We start from the raw sequence: 16,042 nt of genomic DNA, 5'->3' as shown, positions 1-16,042 counted from the left end.
TGATCAAACTTCAACGGCTATGGCAGGGATGCTAGCCTGTTACACAAACTTTAGTTTGGCACTGAAGCATTATTTGAACATTAAACCGATTCCGCTACATCGTCAGACAATTCGGGCGGCACAGTGGTTAGCACTGCTGCCTCACAGATCCAAGGACCCGGGTTCGATTCCCGTCTTGGGCGGATGTCTGTGTGGAGTTCGCACGTTCTCCCCCTGTCTCAGTGGGGTTGGGTTTCCTCCGGGTGCTCCGGTTTCCTCCCAGAATCCCAAGATACGCAGCTTAGGTGGATTGACCATGCTAAAATTGTCCCTTAGGATTCAAAGATGTGCAGGTTAGGTGGGGTTACGGAGATGGGGGGAGGGAACACTATGATTCTCTGATGATTCTGGGAATTAGGTTGTTGATTCTCAAGATAAGAGAGGGCAGCAGCAGCCTCCTGGACGGTTTGGTTTTTGTCTTCTGGCTGCACAGAGGAGGTGCAAATCGGTTTGCAGTGAAGCCCCCCACTTTTTATGAAATGAAATGGGTGTCAATCTTACCAGTTTGGCAGTGAGACTGTCTGCACCCTACTCTATCAGTCTTGGTCCCGCTGCTGAATTTGGGGGGCTCTTTTTTTTTTAGATATCCTGCGCGGACATCTAAAACAGGTGCTAGACACCTTAAAGATGTTGGAGAAAATGTTAGATGTGGGGGAAACCCATCAGCGATCAGGTTTTATGGAGCTTGCCACGGCTGCGGACAACCGTGCAGTATTTTGTTTCTTTATTTCAGCGTGTAGCTCGGAGGAGCATGGAGATCACTACTGTCCACAGTTATTGGCCCTCCTATTGTCTTCTCTACTCGCTATCCTCTCCTCCACTCCCCTCTGTCAGGTGGTCCAAAATTCATTCCAGGGAAGGGTCCTGTGGCGCCACCACAGGCGGAAGGCTTAGATGAGGCCTAAGGCCCAATTTTTGAGCCAGTCTCTGGCCTCTCAGATTCAAGCTGCTGGGACAGAGCACCATGTCTCGGCCCAAAACCACACTCAGACTAACTTCTGGTCCATCAGGCCTGCGTGAGGTCTGAAAATAAATCACCCGCTGTCCTTCAAAGGACCATTTTATTTATCCAGAAACCAAGCTCCTGCCTCGTGATCTGCACATCAAAGAAATTGCATGTATCTCATCAGCGGAGGGTCTGGCTGATGGGTTTTTGCTCTGTCCTGTTCTCCCCAGTGATGGAACTTGAATATTTGTGCAGGGAACAGCAAATTATCCAGTGGGAGTTTTCCTGTAATAGAGTGCCTGTCTTACACATTTGGCGGGGGGTTTGGGGGTGGGGGGTTTGCGGTGCAGAAGAGGGAAAATATCTATTTTTGGTATAGGCACTGTGTTGTTCTCTGCCTTACTCTAACCAATGGCTTTGATTTGTAGCGTTGATCAGAGAACAACCAGTCTTGTAAACAAGCAAAACTATTTATTTAACACTACAATTGGATTCAACATTTATCCCTCAGAACTAACAGTTGACTAAACACACATTAAACTATACTCATCTCACATCTAACTCACTAACTCATTAACTACTCTCTCGCTCACTCACTATCTTCAGTACTCCTAGCTAGTTCCTGCTCCTACCACCTACTCCAACCTTCTGATCCACAAGGCTCAGCGTCATCCCTTATGTACCTCTATGATTGCTCCCTCTAGTGACTGTCTGTATACTCATTCCATTAACCCTTAAATTACCTTCATGTACGATAATACCACATCTCTCTCTTTTTGCTAAAGAAAAATGCTTACACTTTAAGATATTTTTCTTACGTCCTTATAGCACGCAGTATAATCAGACATGCAGTGTCAATGAATTCATAACCCCTTTACAATAAATGGAGATCGTTAATGGCAAATACAGCGCAATCATTGTCTGGTCATTACAAGTGTTTGAGTGGCGGCTAACAATTTTTTGTTTTAAACTGTTCAAACTTTTTACAGTCCATAACCTTGAGTAAGCACTCAGTCGTCAATGTGGTAACGGTTACATCACCAACAAAGCATCAGTCCCATCAGTCAACCATGGAATGAACCATGTTCGTCGTCTGAGTTGGTCTCTTTTTGTGGTTGAGGTGTCACTTTTGTGAGTCTAGTGCCTTCCACACATGCTTGGTGTCTGGTGAATCATCACTTCCCGACCATTGAAATGATGTTGTTTCTTAAACAATGTCCTCTTCTTCCTGACATTGGTGACATTATTCTGGAACTTGGCCTTGTCAACACATGCATGTGTCGGTTCTACTTTGAATGGTAGTTGTTTTACACACACTGTGCTGCAGTTCCTGGTCTTGTTGTCAAGCATATCCGCACGTACCAACACTTTCCTGCTATGTAAGTACCATGTGTCATCGAATTGCCCATCTGTATCACAGTCGTCTCTCTTGAGTATTTTCTGTGGTACCCGAACCATTGTTTTTCGCACTCAGGATCAGTTCCTTGATGCCCTATCAATTCAATTCAAATTCAACTTGACTACCATCCGTCCATTCAGGATGCTCTGATGTACCATCATGCTCTGTAACATCAGTTCCTGTCGGATGTTCAAGTGTATGCTCGAACTCTTGGTGTTCCACGTCTGGAACCAACTTGTCCAAGAAGTCTTCATCTCCTTGTTGGCTGTTCTTCATTGCTGTGCTATCCAGTGACCTGGTTCACTGTAGCACTACTATCATCAGCCTTTGTACACTCCTGTACAACTCGAATGCTACGGGTGGTAGCTACTTCACTAGTTGCAAATAACGTGTCTCGACCTTCCTGGTCCTCTTCACGTTGCTCATCATCCGATTCCTCATCGGTGTCTCTGCTGTAACCGGCAGCAGTTAGACTTTCCCAGTCTTCTTCTGCCAGCTCTTCAAACAAACATGCTAGATTTTCCCAGTCTTCTCCTTGATCCGTCGCCGTATCTGTTGCATATACTCTCCGGACCAGATCCAACGCTGTACAAACTTGCACACCTACTACCGATATCTGCTCATCGTTGACCACCTCAAAGTCTAGAGGCATTTCAATGTCTCTGTGTCTCACCAACGGAAGACATGTACCTTCCGTGATGACCGTGTTCCCATTGTAATCCACCAGTCGACACCTAGGCTTCCCTATGGTGGTTGTCTGATTTGCTTGCAGCAATGACTTCCACAAAATCATATTTGCTTCGGCACCTGTATCAATGCTAAATGAAGTTGCAATGTCATTCCGCATGTGGGCGGTCCCACATCGTGCGCCTGTCATAACCCTCGTGACGTCATCGTCAAAATGGCGTTCTGCGGTTGCGCGCAGTGTGCCAAGCTGCGCCAAAACCTGGCGTCGACCACGTTTCCAGTCTTCGCGCCCTTTTCAGTCGCTACAAACTCGGCACATTTGGTCGAAGCTTGCTCACTAGCCTTGCACATATTAATCGCTTCTTGCAATGGTAGCAGTGCTTTTCCAAGCTTTTTTCCACGCAGATGCTCATTTTGTATTCCAAACACTACTTGATCTTGAATCATGGAATCGGATGTGGAGATAAAATTCCGTGATTGCACTCTCAATTTTAATGCCGTGATGAATGCATCAAACGACTCCCCACTATATTGCAGCCATTCCCTGAACATGCACTATTCATACATTTTGTCCACTTGCGATTTGCAGCGTGCATCAAATTTTTGAAACATTATACTGTACTTCGTTTTGTCCTCATCCGCATCAAATTCAAACGGGTTAAACAGCTCTCACGCTTGTGTTCCAGCCAGATTTAAGAGAAGCGCTATTTTTCTAGAATCTGAAGCGTTTTCGAGCGCTGAGGCAGAGGGAAAAACTTCAAACCGCCGTTTGAAGAACGTCCAGTTTTTACACAATTTACCGACAGTCTTGAGATTGTCCGGTATCTGCAGACTCTCCAGCACGTTTCACGGATGTTCTGTTAGATGTAGAGGCGTAATTGCTGTGTTCAATCTTCTTGTTTCTTGTTTACAGTGTCTTCGCTAATCTACCTATTCTAGTTTCTAGGGATAATCTCCTGGTACCATGTGTTGTTCTCTGCCTTGCTCCAACCAGGTGGCTTTGATGTGTAGTGATGATCAGAGAACAACGAGTCTTGTAAACTAACAAAACTATTTATTTAACACTACAATTCGACACTTATCCCTAAGAACTAACAGTTGACTAAACACATATTAAACTATACTCATCTAACATCTAACTCATTAACTACTCTCTTGCTCTCTCGCTATCTTCAATCCTCTTAGCCAGCTCCTGCTCCTACCACCTGCTCCAACCTTCTGACCCACAAGCTCAGCGTCATCCCTTATATATCTCTAGGATTGCTCCCTCTAATGGCTGTCTGTATACATTCCATTAACCCTTACATTACCTTCATGTATGATAATAGCAGAGGCACCATCAACAGAGACATGCCCTTGGGACAAGCTATCGTAAGAATGATGTCAATGAGCATCCATTTACACCAACATTTCAAAAGATGCAAGTTGCATGAAATAAGGTGAAAATACATAGGGCGCGAAATATCGGCCTCGTCACGCCCGACTCGGGACACGTCAAGGCCGATGTGTTTTACGACACGCGTTATGCCTGGCAACGCCAGGGTGCCCATGTTGCCCTGCCAGCCCGATGCCATCTTTCCCATGCCGGGGATTGGGCCCAGCCCTTATGAGGTGAGATGTGGGGGGCTCACCGATTGGTAAGTTGGGGCGTTGGGGATCCAGACGTCGCGGGGCAGGGGTTGAGAGATTGGGGCGCCGTGACCCCTTCCTGCACTGGCGAGCTTAGCTTGTTAATGCAGGAAAGGGGTTTAAGTGCAACCTTGGCGGGCGTTCCTCACCGAGGCCCAAATAAAGAAGCAGAGTCCGTTTAATAGTAGGGTCATTCTCGGTGCTGAAAGCGTCGGAAAACACCTGGCTAAACGCGCCCAAAACGGGACTCTTTTTCCATTAAATCATGCCCTTAGTTACAAAACACTTCTCCCCTGGAACGAGGAAACAAGAAATTAGGGTTGGGGGAAGGGATCTGGTAATGCAGATCCTGGAGCAATTTTCTAGCCCTTTTCACCCGAGAAAAACTAAGTGGGGGGCAGGTAGCAAACCCAGGCTTCTGGTCATTGACTGCTCCCTGAGCCCAAAGACAAAAAAGTACCCAAAATGGGATCGATTATCGCCACACAGCAAGGCTCAAGAATTCACCTTTGACTGCATCTAAATATTTGTGGTGGGTCATTTGTGCCAGTCAAGCACCGTGATGCAGCATGCCGATCTGTGCTGTGCCAACTTCCTCACAGACCAAGCGCCACAAGTAACAACAACAACTCACACTGCCTTTAATTTAGTAAAACATTCCAGGACAACTCGCAGCACTGTAATCAGACTAAAACTGACACCAAGCCGAAGGAGCATTCGTTGGGACGACGTAAAGCACAATCTGAAAGATGGCACCTCCAACAATTCAGCACAGCCACAGTGGCGCTGGGGTCTGGGGTGTGGCTACAGGTTGCATCCACAAAGAAAGCGAGAGTGCTACCTTTGAGGCATCGCTGACAAGAGATCCTAAACGTTCGTTGCTCAAAAGAAAATTCTCAGACTGCCTTTGGTTTTTTTTTGTCATTTACTAAGTAAGTGTCCTCTTGATTCCGATCATTTTTTAAATCAAAGGTAGAACTTCTCTCTATCATTGAGTCTGATTTATGGGGGAAAAGCGGACACATTAACAATAAATGTGGCAGAACCGGGGCCCACGCCTGATTTATATGGATGCTCAGACCACTGCTAAATTGGTTGGGGCCTTGTTTCCTTCTGTCATCAGTGCAGGCTTCATTTGACATTGAAATAAGGCCCTTGAATGTATTTCAGACCTGGATTCTAAATTTCTACACACTAGTCGGAGTTTGCGACACTTGTGGCCCTTCTTATAGTTCTGGATCTTGGCTCGAGGCTGCTGGATGTTGCTGACAACAAAAAAAACCCAGGAATATTTTTCTGTAGAGTTGGTAGGATGAGGACTGCTTCTACCTGAGCTGCTATACGACTGTGGGCCAGCCCAACGTTACCCCCCCCCATTATTCACCTGTCGGCCTGTATGGACCTCGCCTCCCTATGTGACTCTGAGCTGAACTTCCAAATCCATATCCTCTCCATCACAAAGACCTCCTATTTCCACCTCTGTAATATTGTCTGTCTCTGCACTGATCTCAGCTCCCCACTGCTGAAACAGTCATCCCATGCTCTAGTGACCACCAGAATCAAAGTTCCTCTGGCTGACCTCTTATCTTCCACCCTACATAAACTTAAGATCATCCACAACTCTACTACCCATTCCCTAACCGGTACCAAGTCCTAACTACCCATCAACCTCTGGTTTCTGACGTACATTGGCGGCCGATCCACCGATGCCTCAATTTGTAAGTCCGCCCATGCCCTTCCACATCTCAGTGACTGTCCAGACCTCTGAGATCTTTGCATTCCTTCTAACTCTGGCCATTTCTGCATCCCCCATGTCCTTTGTCCCTCCACTGGTGCCGAGCCTTCAATTTCTCTCTGAATCTCTCTGCCTTTCTCTCTTCCTTTCGGATGTTCTTCAAAACCAACAATTTTATCCAGCTGAAATACTACCAAAAGGACAGTCTGTGATTAAAACTTCCCTTTCCTTTTGATTCATATCCGAAGCAATGATTCAATATCTAGTTACTTAACCCATTTATAGCTTTCTTGCCATTAAGTCTGAAGGGTATTAGTAAAAGATCATCTCCAAAGAGTTTAGCATATAATCTAGCCAGAATTTTCAGAACAACATTGAGTTCATACAATCAGAGAATCCCTACAGTGCAGAAGGAGGCCATTCAGCCCATCGAGTCTGCGCCTACCCTCCGAAAGAGCATCCTATCCAGGCTCACTCCCCTACCCCAACCTTGTGACCCCATAACCCCACCTAATGTTTGGACACTAAGGGGCAATTTATCACGGCCAATCCACCTAACCTGCACATCTTTGGACTGTGGGAGGAAACCATAGCACCCGGAGAAAACCCACGCAGACACAGGGAGAAAGTGCAGACTCCGCACAGACCCAAGCCGGGATTCGAACCTGGGTCCCCGGCGCTGCGCAGCAACAATGCTAACCACTGTGCTACCGTGCCACCCCGTGATTTGTTGGCGACATCTTGATCTGCCCTATGATTGTATAAGTGCGACTGATCTTCAACATCTGCGAAATGATTTTGCATTGCTTGCCCTAATAGTGGGATTCTGTTGCAAGATCCTTTAATGACTCTCACACAACAACAACACGTTGCATTTGTATGGCGCCTTTAACACAGTATACATCCCAAGGTGCTTCACAGGAGTATTGTCAAAGAGAATGTGACACCCAACTACCGAAACAGAAACCGGGATAGGGGAGCAAAAGTTTGGTCTAAGAGGTCGGTTTCATGGAGCAACTTACAAAGTGGAAGGCGAGGTAGAGAAACAGAGAAATCCAGGGAGGGAATTGCAGAACTTAAGAGCCGAGGTGGATGAAAGCACGATCGCCATGAGCAGAGCAACGGTAATTGGTGATCACCAGAATTGGAGAAGCACAGATAACTGAGAAGGTTGTAGGGCTGGAGGAGCTGACAGAAATAGGAAGGGTTATTGACAGACATTTCTTCAAGCAGAGTGTAATCAAGGCAGTGTTTGTTTACGAGATATTTGCCTCAAGGGACCTGAGCACTGCGTGTTTGAGTCAATATTTCTGTCATTCCAGTGTGGAAATACTGATGTCTGGATCAGCAAAGAGGAATTTGCCAAAATGAAATGTTACTGGCAAGTCCTTGTCTGATCTCCAAGCGTGCAACATGACAAGTCACCTTCTTGGCAACTTCCTCCCAGGCCATTCTGGTCACAGTAAGGATTTGGACAATCATTCTAGTCCTTAACACATTTGCCACTAACCCTCAGGACCTCTTCAATAAAGGCCATTAGCTCCTGCTCCCAAAGAGAGCTCCCAATCCGCTTCTCTTCCTGTTGGTCTTTCATGTTAAGATTTTGTGCAATGATAACTCCCTTTATCACAGGATTGCGTCTACACAGTAATAGACATAATTTGTATCCACAGGCAGCAATGATCGCTTCCCCTTCTTGCCATTGCTAGCAAAAATTAAGCCCAATAGCTATTATTTTATGCTCTTTTTAAAAATTGCTTTCCAATTGACTTTCTTGTAACGTTGCCAAAAATGGTCTTATGTTCAAAATTGTTCAACTAAATGGGATTATCCTGCATAAATATATTAGTAAATAAAGTACCATAAAGTAATATTATTTTGTTTATAAACAGATATAGAGACTTTAAAGAGGCAAAGCTAATGAATCGGAACTCTTTGATGGCGTTTACAATTTTTAAAAATACATGATGATTCTTTAAAACTTGACTCAGTGCATTGGCAATTAAATTTTTTTACAGACTGTAATTCCATCTTGTCATGGGAAATGGCTGCAAAAGATAATGGAGCCAATTTTACTCGGACCACTGTTCTTTTCGAAGGGGGTTGGTTAAAAAGGGGCTGAAATCTTTTGTAAAAATAGTAAGCTATGCCTGCTTATTGCTGGAGTCCCTCCAGATCTGACATTTGGTCAGGCGGGAAAAATTGGGGTGGCGTGGTTGGCTGGAGATGAGATGTTTTTTTCAGACGGCGAGTTGTTGTGATCTGGAAGGCGTTGCCTGAAAAGGCGGCGGAAGATGATTGAAAACGAGCCTTCAGAACGGAATTGGATGAATACTTGAAAAAGTGAAATTGACTGGGCTACGGAGAATGGACAAGGGCAGTGGAAAGGTTTGGACAGCACTTTAAATGAGCTAGTACAGACAGGATGGACTGAATGGCCTCCTTCAGTGGTGCACAACTTAACGATCGGGGCATTCTCAGGTAGTGATCTCACTTTGAGGCAGAGATGATGCTCTGAACTAGGGCTCACAGGGCACCACACTTTTATTAATCTTTGTGATCTAGAGTAAGACTATAAGACCATAAGACATAGGAGCAGAATTAGGCCACTCAGCCCATTGAGTCTGCTCCACCATTTAATCACGGCTGATATTTTCTCATGCCCATTCTCCTGCCTTCTCCCCATAACTCCTGATCCCCTTATTAATCAAGAACCTATCTATCTCTGTCTTAAAGACACTCAATGATTTGGCCTCCACAGCCTCCTGCGGCAAAGAGTTCCACAGATTCACAGATACTGGCTGAAAAAATTCTTCCTCGTCTCTGTTTTTAAGGATCGTCCCTTTAGTCTGAGATTGTGTCCTCTGGTTCTAGTTTTTCTTACAAGTGGAAACATCCTCTCCACGTCCACTCTATCCAGGCCTCGCAGTATCCTGTAAGTTTCAATAAGATCCCCCCTCATCCTGCTAAACTCCACCGAGTACAGACCCAGAATCCCCAACCGTTCCTCATACGACAAGTTCTTCATTCCAGGGATCATTCTTGTGAATCTCCTCTGGACCCTTTCCAAGGCCAGCACATCCTTCCTTAGAGACGGGGCCCAAAACTGCTCATAGTACTCCAAATGCGGTCTGACCAGAGCCTTATACAGCTTCAGAAGTACATCCCTGGTCTTGGATTCTAGTCCTCTCGACATGAATGCTAACCAACCTTCAGATGTTTCACACACAGTTCAAAATTCCAATCCTGGCAAGGAGCAGGAGAATCTACCTGGATACAGCTGACCCTCCTGTGCTGGAAGACTCTCCATCGGAGAGGCAGCACAAGCAGAGGCAGACCCTGCTTTCAGCCAGTGGCTACCCGCCCATAGCTTTCAACAGTGGTAAAGTTAGGAGCGCGAGGGACTCCTGGCTGATTTCTCACCAGTGCCCACCCTGCCACCCACAGCCGCTGCCCTCCACACTTTCCTTCGGCCAGGTGCACCAAAGCTGACAACCGCACTCCCATTTACGGTGAATAACTCACCTCCTGGACCCCCCTCCCCTCCCGCCCCCCCCCAAAACCTGTCCACCATCTAAAAGGCACAAGTCAGGATGTGTAATGGAATACTCTCTCTCCACTTGCCTGGATGAGTGCAGCTCCACCACTCAAGGAGCTCGACACCATCCAGGACAAAGCAGCCCCGCTTGATTGCTCCTCCTTCCACAAACATTCAAACCCTCCACCACCGATCCACAGTGCCAGCCGTGTGCACCATCTACAAGATGCACTGCAGTAACTCACCACGGTTCCTTAGACAGCACCTTCCAAACCCACGACCACTACTGCTGAGAAGGACAAGAGGTGCAGATACCTGGGAAGTCCACCACCTGGAGGTTTCCCTCCAAGTCACTCACCACCCCGACTGGGAAATATATCGCCGTTCCTTCACTGTCGCTGGGGCAAAATCCTGGAACTCTCTCCCTAACAGCATAGTGGATGTACCTACACCTGAAGGACATCAGCGGTTCAAGAAGGCAACTCATCACCACCTTCTGAAGGGCAACTAGGGATGGGCAATAAATGCTGGCCTAACCAGCAACACCCACATCCCGTGAATTAATTTTTTTTTAAATGTGTGCTTGAACTCAGATGTGAGAACTTGGCGCATGGACAACAACTTAGTTGTGATCGGAAGAAATAGAAGGCGTAGGAGGCAATTCAGTCCATCAAGCCTCCTTTGCCATCGAGTAAGATCATGACTGATTGGACTGTCCCTCTTAACCCTTGGCTCCCCTGTTAATCAAAACTCTGCCTAACTCAGCCTCAAGTATATTCAATGGCTCACCCTCCACTGCTTACTGGAATAGTGAATCCCAAAGTTTAACCACCTCCAGAGAAAACTCCACCTCATCTGTTTTATTTTTGGTCTGCGCCCCCTGGTTCTAGATGCCGCCCAAGAAGGGGAAACATTCTCCCAGCATCCACCTTGTCAAGGCCCCTCAGAATCGCGTGTTTCAATAACTAGTCCCACTTCTCCCAACAGTTCCGCATGGTCTGAAAATCGAAAACCCCGACTGACCTGCTCCGATATATTCTCCGGCAGCACATTCCAGATCCCAAACACTCACTGCATGGAAAAAAGGTTTCCCCCGTGACATCATTGGCTCTTTTGCCAACCACCTTAAATTGGTATCCGCTGGTTCTCAACCTTTCCACTAATGGGACCAGCTTCTCTCCAGTTATTCTACTCTCTTCTAACCCATGCCTGTCAATCAAATCACTCCAGCAGAGTTTTGTTTCAACCCTCACTGTCAGTTTTAGTCTGTTACTTGACTGCCCTTCAAGAGCATGTACATCTACGCCATCAAAATGTCACTCCCACGCTGCATGGTTAAGGCCCTTGCAGCAGCCATAAATGGGGTCTATTCAAACTCAACACCAAGTTCAAATTACCCTGCTGAGTTCCCTTCCCTGTGTGCATCATGCCTCCCACCAGCACCACCCCCTCCTTCACCCGCCTGTCCCCTTTCAGCGGAGTATTGGATCTGTTGTAAATGGTGGGCATGATTTCCACATCCAGGTCCCGCCCACCGTTTATAAAGCTCAGCGACGGAATCGTCCTGACGTTGCACAGATCTAGCTCTCTGATTCCAGGCGCCATAACAAAGGTTCCATTGCCAGACTTAGAAAGTGCAAAATCAAAAGACTAAATGTGGCAAGAGTGCAATAACAACATAGACAATTCATTATGTTCTTCCGCTTAAATCAATACAAATTTTCAGAGCGTTATTGTAAAAGTTTCAGGCTATCATGCCACCAAGTACCATCGACTTCACACAACAGTGAGATGCAAGCAAATCTAAAACCCAGTACCTTTTCACTGTCTGGCTCCCTTGAAGCCAGTGGATTGGATGGCACTCACGAGATATGGACAGGACATGGACGGTGTGACCAAATTCTAATTGTGGCCATGGTTCCCTCACCATTAAGCCCATCACATCAATCTTCCCACTAATAAAAGTGACAGGAGGCGCCTCACCACTCAGGAGACCATTGAATGGATAGTCAAACTAGACACCCCACCATAGGTTTTTCCATCACACACAAATAGCAGTAGGAGTGTTTATCAATCAGAGCCTACCAATTATGAATGGTACAACATGAACTACACGTGTGACGCATTTTCAAAATTTCTCTTTCGGCAGGGTAAGTGCAAAGGAGGAGGCGAAGGAAAGGAAGATTGAACAGTTACTTCAGATAATGGCACGGTGGCACAGTGGTTAGCACTGCTGCCTCACAGAACCAGGGTTTGATTCCAGCCTTGAGTGACTGTGTGGACTTTGCACTTTCTCCCCGTGTTCGCGTGGACTTCCTCCGGGTGCTCCGGTTTCCTCCCACAGTCCAACGGTGTGGAGGTTAGGTGGATTGGCCATGATCAAAGCATGGTGCTATAGGGTAGGGGGGAGTGGGCATTTTGGAGGGTTAGTGCATAATGGATGGGCCAAATGGCCTACTTCTGAACTTTAGGGATTCTGTGGAAAATCCCTTTCCTATGTGGGTGGACGAACTTTACACTGTAATCAGGTATAAAGTAAAGTTGCCATAGTCCTAGATGACCATAGGCTGCTTCCCCTTTGGTTTAACCTGAGGATCACCACACCTCAGGGGAGGGGCACGGTTGAGAAGGCGGGGCCTTCATGAATAACCTCAGCCGGTGCGGGAATTGAACCCACGCTGTTAGCATCGCTCTGCTTCACAGGCCAGCTGTCCAGCAAGCTGAGCTAAACGGACCCCCAATCTGATATAGTCAAAAACAATTAAACCCACCAGGCTCTCAGTGAAAGACAATCTTTACACTGGATTCATACGAAAATAGAAGGATTTGTTAAAACGAGTTAGAAGTCTCGCAATAATATTGTTTAATTCTTACCTGAGGTGGTTTCCTGCATCTTTTCACGTTTCCTCTTCTTCTTCTTTCCCTTCAACATTTGAAACAAATTCAAGATATTTTATAGATCAGATATTTATACCGGTTGAGCAATAATTGCAAACACACACACACACACACACACAGGAAACACTTGAGCTGAAACTGGTCTCGGCAGGACGTACAAAAGAGCCAACAGTACCGACTTATACCCAGTCTATTGTTTACATTCCCAATTTATCTTCTCCACCTTGTCGAATGCCAATTTCATCAATATTGTCAGCAGGGGTGTCGAATCATACGAGCAGACAAGATATATAATACATAATGGCAGAAATCTTAATCCTCCTCATCTGGCAGAAGCTGGGTGTGCGGGGGCAGGGTAAACAAATGAAAAGAAAGAACTGCCTTTATGTAGCGCTTTCAGGGGCAGGGCAGGGTGGTACCTGGGCACCTTGGCATTGCCAGCCTGGCACCTTGGCACTGCAAGCCTGGTGCCTCCACCCTGCCACTGTCAAGGTACAAGTCTGGCACTGACAAGGTGCCCAGGTGCCAGGTTGGCACTGCCAGGGGCCGGACCCTGGGCGGGGGAGAGGGGGGAGAGGGGTGTTGGTTGGGGGGGGGGGCTTGCCAGGTAAAGGGGGCTGAGCCAGCAAGAAACCCAGTGGCTTAATTAACAAAACTTGGCCATGAAAATTGTCTGGACCCTCTGGAGGGACCAGTCGCCAGTTTTGGCTGCAGGAGTTAATATTTCCATTACTGCTTTCATCTTTGATGGCTCTCATTAAAAAAACAAGGCAAAAAAAGAAAGACTCACGAAGAAACCTGATAAAAGCACGTGAAAATTCACCAACACGAGCAGAAATTGCACGCGCAATTTTAGGCTGAAAACAGGTGGAGGAGTATCATTGAGAAACTGAAACAAGGAAAGCAAAGCCAGCCTCAGTATAACAGAGGCCCTCACGTGCCGAGTCTGCTTTGTAACAAGACTCGTATTACAGTGAGGGCACTGTAGCAAATGACATGAAGACATCAGGAGCCAAGGCCCAATAGCTTTCGAACAGAGGGTCTATTCACAGCTTCACAATGAGGCAGGAGATGTGTGACTCAATCTGGGCAAAGGATAAAGAATGCCCTTGCAACTCTACCTGTCCAAAACACTAACCTCCCCTTTTGTATGCTTCTGCCTGAAATTTGATACATGAATGCATTTTTAAGTGGCTCTGGTCCTCCCATTAGGACATAATCAAATATCTTTATTTGAATTTGTTTCAGATGCTGCTTTATGTACTGGATTCAATTCTGTACAACATGATTTTATGGTGTCTTTATGAGTGCTACAGAGGTCTAAATATATCTTTTGAAAAACAGGAAAGATGCAGAGCAACTTAACCTGGATAGAAAACGGACAGGACTTCAGATTCCATTGATCTCAGTCTGAATTGGGGATCTGGTCTACTCATACTCCCAATTCGTATGTATGTCTGAATTGAAGAGTAGTGAGGGAAGATGTCACATCGGTCGGGGGTGTGGGTCGGGGGTATGTCGGGTTGGTTGGGAGGGGGAGAAGGGGGGTATCAGGCCGAATCCAGGGAGTTATGGGTTTTTCGGGTCGGGGGGGCGGGTGGTGGGGGACTTGGGAGTCAGGCCTGCAGATTATGGTGGGTCACATATGACTGGGGATGTGGGTATTTCCAATGGAGAGGGTTGGAGGGGAGGTTGGGAATACCTTCGGGAGGTACTTAGTCGAGGGGTTGAGGGGCTGGAATGTGGGCTTTGTCCAATGCGAGTGGGTGGCACGGTAGCACAATGGTTAGCACTGTTGCTTCACAACTCCAGGGTTCCAGGTTCAATTCAGGCTTGGGTCACTGTCTGTGCGGAGTCTGCACTTTCTCCCCGTGTCTGCGCGGATTTCCTCCGGGAGCTCCGGATTCCTCCCACAGTCCAAAGATGTGCAGGTTAGGTGGATTGGCCATGCTAAATTGCCTTAGGTGGGGTTACTGAGTTACGGACGGAGGTGTGGGCTTAAGTAGGGTGCTCTTTCTAAAGGCCGGTGGAATCTCAATGGGCCTTATGGCCTCCTTCTGCACTGTTGATTCTATGACGCTCACTCTGGGTATTTAAAGTAGTTATGCTGAAGTTAGAAGAGGATTTATTTCTTCTAACTTGTGAATTATTGTTGTAAAATTAGCAGAACCACCTGAAGTTAACAATTTAAATTGCTTTGTCGGATGGTTCGCAGTGCAGATCTATTATCCCTGGGGAAGTTAGCCCTTCTGTACAATTGCCACGTAAACCCTTACATGGGAAATACTGAGAGGGATCACCCGCAAATCTTTGGGGGAATCCAAGACTGGGGAGTCAGGAAGTTATAGGCCTGTGCGTTATGTACAGCCTTTACAGTCTAGTGATGTCACCCAATGGCTTGAGCCTAATGTGTTTGAACAGGAAAGAGTTCCTTACTAAAGGAACCTTATCGCATTTCTCTGGGAGGATGAAGGCATTGCAAGTTGGAAATGCCGGCTACTTTGCTAATGTACCAGCCGTAAGCCCCCTCTTAAAAACAAAGAAGAGTGAGCAAAAAGCAAACACGATTGCTGAGGATTCCAGAAAGAAACACAAGAAACTTACATAGTTATCCCGCGCAGACCAGCCTGGGTAAAGCTGCATGTGAAGTTGCCGCTCCTTACGAGCCAGTTCATAGTACTTTGCTTGCTCTTCACGAGACAAAGCGTGCCACTGTAACAAGAAGAGATGGGTGGAAATTACTCAAACATTCAGCTGGCGAACTGAACACAGAGTGATTGGTGAGAAACAGGCGTTCGCATTGATTGACAAAAATCATGATGTTGGCGATTGAAGGGAATCATTCCAATGGCAGACTGACAATGCATCACGATACATCTTGTTCACACACAAAAGGCTCATTTTAATTGTGGACAATATCCTTCCCCGCTCCCCCACCCGCCCGATGGCCCCCACTCACATCAAGCCTGAAGTCAATGAGATTGGGATGTCCCAGGGGGTGAAACATTTCTACCCATCCCTGACTGAGCTGCCAGGTCTCAGACGCATCTGGCAGTATTCATTCTGGCTTGGCATCACCAGACTAGAGGGTGTACCCACACCCTACACACTTTCAAATCAGCACCTCAAATTCCCGCTCATGCTTACACTGATGGACAAATCGCACCCTCA

General features: G+C 46.6%; 1 protein-coding gene across 5 annotated transcripts in view; it reads right to left on the bottom strand.

The window, feature by feature from the left end:
* The window catches only part of lef1 (lymphoid enhancer-binding factor 1), a 196,586-nt gene that overhangs the window by 75,688 nt on the left and 104,856 nt on the right, over window positions 1-16,042 (bottom strand). For 3 of the 5 annotated variants that reach the window (XM_038792690.1, XM_038792693.1, XM_038792688.1), the window contains exons 8-9: window positions 15,476-15,583; window positions 12,848-12,899 (exon numbers count right to left, since the gene is read on the bottom strand). In XM_038792690.1, the coding sequence (XP_038648618.1) occupies window positions 12,848-12,899; window positions 15,476-15,583 (160 nt within the window). The remainder of the gene's footprint in view (window positions 1-12,847; window positions 12,900-15,475; window positions 15,584-16,042) is intronic. The other 2 variants (XM_038792691.1, XM_038792689.1) reach the window with 1 other exon arrangement.

Source organism: Scyliorhinus canicula, chromosome 3 (genome assembly GCF_902713615.1).
Source record: "Scyliorhinus canicula chromosome 3, sScyCan1.1, whole genome shotgun sequence".
NCBI lineage: Eukaryota > Metazoa > Chordata > Chondrichthyes > Carcharhiniformes > Scyliorhinidae > Scyliorhinus > Scyliorhinus canicula.
The sequence above is the reverse complement of the archived record's forward strand: the minus strand, read 5'-3'. Positions and strand labels throughout refer to the sequence as shown.